This window comes from Haliotis asinina, chromosome 8, assembly GCF_037392515.1.
Source record: "Haliotis asinina isolate JCU_RB_2024 chromosome 8, JCU_Hal_asi_v2, whole genome shotgun sequence".
NCBI lineage: Eukaryota > Metazoa > Mollusca > Gastropoda > Lepetellida > Haliotidae > Haliotis > Haliotis asinina.
In genome coordinates this window covers 37,608,457-37,614,456 of record NC_090287.1, presented here as the reverse complement: position 1 = coordinate 37,614,456, position 6,000 = coordinate 37,608,457, and the positions used below count along the sequence as shown (strand labels likewise).

At 39.7% G+C, this 6,000-nt stretch overlaps 1 protein-coding gene across 1 annotated transcript in view; it reads left to right on the top strand.

Moving 5' to 3' along the window:
• The first annotated feature begins 680 nt into the window (after positions 1 to 680).
• LOC137295256 (uncharacterized) overlaps positions 681 to 6,000 on the top strand; it is an 82,991-nt gene continuing 77,671 nt past the window's right edge. The window contains exons 1-3 of the mRNA XM_067826574.1: positions 681 to 841; positions 1,018 to 1,087; positions 4,505 to 4,621. Coding sequence (XP_067682675.1) covers positions 795 to 841; positions 1,018 to 1,087; positions 4,505 to 4,621 — 234 coding nt within the window. The 5' untranslated portion in view covers positions 681 to 794. The remainder of the gene's footprint in view (positions 842 to 1,017; positions 1,088 to 4,504; positions 4,622 to 6,000) is intronic.

Here is a 6,000-nt window from a genome sequence, read left to right as displayed (position 1 = left end):
AGGATGGGCAATGACGGCATTGGGATGTATATCAACTGTGGGTACCAACAATACTAGAATGGGGTGGGATCTAGTGTAGCCCAGCAGAAAACTGAGGTCGATGTGACGCATTTCGAAAGCAGCAGCGCAGTAAGTGAAGTCAAGAATCTTAAAGGGACCGAGGTAACTGTTACATTAGATACAAACTCGAACATTATTGAATGAACAATCTGGTGTGAGGTTTCATCTTGACCTCTGGCCTTCCTTCCTTCGTTAATAAATAATCGGATAAGCAGATCGAGGCTAGATCGGTGACAGACTTGTGACTGTAGATAAGTCAAATAATACTACCATTGGCGCTGTTGCTCCTAACACTGTCCGAAGGTTTTCCTCCTTTCTGGTGGAACCATGCAGGGAACACATTCGCAGACCCAACAAACCGTGTCTCCAATGACGCGTAACGCTCTATAGTCACTGACTCCCGTGTCAATAATTTTGTCGAACCTGTTTGGTTTCGCAGACATTACACTGTTCCCAAAACATGATCTAACCTGCCTTTAAGAAATCCCTTATCGACAATCAATCCTTTTACCGCTGTTCTGTTTTATCATTGACATAATGACCAGCTATTGAACCGAAATCCACTCAATGGATTAACAGTCACAGCCAGCACCCCCGCTCCCCGCAGACCAAGTGGACTAGTCCACGCAAGTTTGTGAGAGTGTAGGTACTTGTTTGTGGCTGGCATTTGGACATACAAAATGCAATTACTGCGTGGATTTCCGAGTGAAAATGGATGATATTTTATAACAATAATGTCAACTGTGAGGGTAGCGGTGAGGGTACGCCCTCTCAGCGGAAGGTAAGTCCAAAATCATAGTTTAAATCCGAATCATAGACACTAACTATCAACATACGATACGACCTAGTGGTTGGCGCTTGCTGCTTTGGGTCGCTGTGAGAGTTTGCCAGTAGAACTCGTGGCATCATTACAACTTGTGTACTGTTTCATCTACTGACGTGATGATCTATTTGCAGGGAGAAAGACAAGAAAGCGCACTCCATAGTGACCGCAAGTGGAGATAACATCAGTATTAACAATGTCAAGGTACGAAGTCTCAACAAGCAGACGACACAAGTTTAGAAAAAGTTTGACAGATTGACAATCGATAGGAAATACCAGGAAGTTGTAATGATCTTTCAATGTTTTATTTGTTAATGATTATGAAACATATACCGACTGTGTCGATAGGACTTTCGAAATAAAACTTCCGTTGACATTTATGTAAATTAGTAAATGTATCTAATCTCACAATGGAATATCTGTTACGTGTATCTTCTGAAGTATGTTGTATGCATTGTTTTAGTTTTTCGGGGAGATATGATGCCTTAATCCACAGTATTATGTAGCAACATAGTTGAAATTCTTTGTACAAGTTTTAAATAGGTGTTGATGTTATAATTTATTAATTGATAGAAATCGACATAAGATTGGATAATATACATTTTTCAACTTTATATAAAAAATACTACACCTGTTACTATTTGGTCTTGTATGACTTGAATGGTGTGTTTTTACACATATATGCATGCATCCATCCATGCATCCATCCATGCATCTATCCATCCATCCATACATCCATCCATGCATGCATGCATGCATACATACATACATACATACATACATACATACATACATACATACATACATACATACACACAGACACACACATACATACATACATACATACATACATACATACATACATACATACATACATACACACAGACACACACATACATACATACATACATACATACATCCATGCATGCATGCATACATACATACATACATACATACATACACACAGACACACACGTACATACATACATACATACATCCATCCATGCATGCATGCATGCATGCATACATACATACATACATACATACATACATACATACATACATACATACATACACACAGACACACACATACATACATACATACATACATACATACATACATACATACATACATACATACATACACACAGACACACACATACATACATACATACATACATCCATCCATGCATGCATACATACATGCATGCATACATACATACATACATACATACATACATACATACATACATACATACATGCAACACGCATACATGCAACACGCATGCATACATGCATGCATGCATACATACATACATACATACATACATGCAACACGCATACATGCAACACGCATGCATACATGCATGCATGCATACATACATACATACATACATACATACATACATACATACATACATACATACATGCAACACGCATACATGCAACACGCATGCATACATGCATGCATGCATACATGCATGCAACACGCATGCACACACCACACACACTTCACTCACCCCACCCCCCAACCCACCCCACATCCATGCATACTATTAATAGTTGTAATAAGCCATATAAAACACATTACTTATAAAGATGAGCTGAATATGTTCAAACGTTAATGGGTTGGTCAAAATACACACAGAGGGACGTGTTGGTAATAAAGTCAGAAGTAACCAGTAGTGATCTGAGCCAATTTGCTTAAATGACTATTATCATTATCAACATGAGGCAGGATACACATTTGGGCAGCTGTAGCATAGACAGGAGCTGGGGTCATACAGTTTCTTTGTCTGTGCTTGTAGACCTCTATGGTTTGGGTATTTTCTAATGTAGTTGAAACATGTCCGAAGTATTATCTTTTTCTTTGTTTTCTTCCTTTTTGTAACATCCGACTAATTTGATACATTATGATGGGACAGGCAGGTTCTAAACTATTGTGATGTCACACTCTGACTGGAGTAGCTTCCCTTTAAAAAAGTCAGTTCACATGAATTGCAGTGAAAGGTAAACCAGAAAAAAGTGTCCAGACAAATGTCATTTTCCCCATACAGCCTCACATCTGACTTTCAGACACAGGTTTCATTTTGAAACATGTTGACTGTTGCCTGACAAATCAGTGAATGACAAAAGATATTGGTTCACACATACCACAAAAACTGGAATGCTTATGCATCTTACGAAAGGCAGACAAAAGATACAGTCTCTTCTTACTACAGAATATTAGCCGTCCCAGCACACACCCATGTGGAATCCCTCTATGTGTCAACTGGGTGCAGATCAGCTTTTGAAGTATCAATGTTAGTCACTCACAGAGCATGGAAAACAAATTTGTCAGTACTCTTTTCAACCAGATATGCAAAGTGGTAGCCCAGTGTCAAAGTGTTAGCTTGTAGCACCATAGTTTGGGTTCTATTCTCCATATAGGTGGTGGGTGAAACTGAAGTGTACCATATCATATTAATGATGTGTTGCCAAAACCAGCATAAAACCCAGCTCCCTGTCAAACAGATGGGATACAGTTCTGATCATTATTACTTCCTCAAAAGCTCTTTTAACTTTATCAAAATACTTACAAATTATTATTACACAGCAAAAATGGTTTAAGAGACCGAATACAATACAAAATGCCAGTGCATGGTGTGACACACAACTGCCTGTTTATAGGTGTAAATGCCTACTTGCACACACAATGGCTAACTGACTTATAGAGGGGATTTTGAACATAATACTTAACCATTCACTGAGTTGTGTAATCAGATAAAGGCAGAGAGTATGTCGAACAATGGCCTGCGTGGCCCATTGCCATATTTCTATGCATGTCCTCTGATAGTAATTCAATGGTATTTAGGATTGACATGTATGAATGCCCTTAAGCAGTTGTATTGCATATGTGTAATCATGAATCATGGGTGCTTAAAAAGATTTATCACCTTGTGTTATATCAATGGCAGAACATGTCATGGGAGGCTTAGATATTGTCATGTTCAAAAAGGCTCCAATCTGGGATGGACAAATTATGATTGAATATTACTGAAGTACAATTAGTTGATAATGCAAATATAGATAAACTAATAACATTTTTAAGCCGCATATTCAGTTCTGCTTTTATAATAATAAGTCTGTTCAAGTCAACTCAAACACCAATCACTCCCCCCAGCCATTTCCCTACCATTGCCTTCAAGCACCTCTCAGTGATATCCCTACCATTGCCTCTAAGCATCTGTTAGTGATATTCCTACTATCACCTCCAAGCACCTCTCAGTGAAATCCCTACCATTGCCTTAAACCTCACATCCGTATGCTTATCATTGCTTCCATGCACCTACTAACCATCTCCCTACCTCTGCCGCCAAGCATATCTTTATAAATGCCTCCAACCTCACAGGTATGTCCCTACCATTGCCTCCAACCTCACATCCATATCCTCATCATTGCTTCCAAGCACCTGTCAGCTCAGTGTTCACTTCTCCCTGCATCCTGCAGCTTCCAGCCATTACACAGCACAACCGTTCATGAACTTGGGAATATTCTTGAGGATTATCACATGTTGATCCCTCCTGTATACATCTATTTATTATTGCATGTTATGAATCTCATGTTACGGTGGTGTTTCAGCTGGAAGGAGTACCAGAGTATGGGGATAGTCGAGAGCGTGTTAAGCACTTCACGTTTGATTACTGCTATGATTCCATGGGAGACCCTCAACAACAGGGATATGCCTCACAGGAAGTGGTAAGATTGCCTGATGTACATTGTTACCATGCAAAGCAGGTAAGGGATGGACATACAGTACTTGCTGGATGCACATTTTATCCTTTACATCTCATGTCAGATGACACATGGTAGATATCATGTGAACTTGGACAGGTTGGTTGTAGGAACTCCTTGGATGGGTGACAGTGTTTCACAGTTTGGCTCATGAAAGTTTCAGACCACTTCGGTTGTAAGCCACACTGAAGAAGCACACACAACACATGTGGTACAAGTGGCGTAAAACCTCATGCACACACTCCCTCACTTACTCACCCAGCCACCCAATGGCTCACGCACTCACTCACTCACTCACTCACTCACTCACATGTGGTAGCCCTTTAGCCAAGACTCCTCAGAAATATGCCTCTGTTCATCTAATGGGTATGGCAGTAGATGGTACCCAGCAAGATGAGATGGAATTATGATCTGCTTGGTGAATGGAATTAGGCACATAATAAACAGACTGTGTTATCTGTGACGTCCTGAAACCTATAGTTATGGATTGTCATGATTTCTATGAACCATGACAGTTAGAAACTATTCATCATTATTCCTGCTGTGTCAGTGCATGTGTTGGCCTCATTACCACTTCCCTGTTCTGGAGTGTACACCGATGGTTAACACCTACATGGCAGCACATCAATGTATGTTGTGAGGACCAGCTCTTGGCCATGTTGGAAACAAATGGTTAATAGCATTCATAACATACTGACAATAATTTCATGACATGGTGGTCAAGGCAACCTACTTTAAGATGCATTAGTCAAAGGGTATGTTAATTATTTCCTCTGTGTAAAGCACATTTCTGGCATCCCCCTCCATGATATTGCTGGAATGTTTCTGAAAGATAAAAATTGAATTCACTGACTAGTTGTTTCATAAGGGGTTCATTGATATTGTAGTTAATCTGTGCAGGGACAGTCTCCTCTTGAACTTGTCAGTATCTGCTGTAGTTAAGTGTAGTGAGTCAGTTCAATAGAAGAATGGTTGTGTCGTCAATATTTAAATGGTGCACTCAGTGTGCACTTCGATGATACTACCCCATGATTTATTATCCCAGACATGCTTGTGGTGTCTTGCAGGGAGGCTTTGATGTGAATGTATGTGTAGAGTATATCTGTCCCGGAGATTGGCATTCAGTGGGGACAGTGGATGAAGTTTACCATAGTTGCAAGACCTCTTAGCATATCTAGTTTTTTCGCCATATTTTAAAATATCAGATAAATGAAGCTGGAACTGGTGTATTATCAAAGCAACAGCAGGATAAAGGTGTCAACAGATATATAGAATAGAGATCCAATTTGCAGACATATTGAAGTCTGTACATGATTAAAGTGTCCTTTGTAAGATGTGGTTTG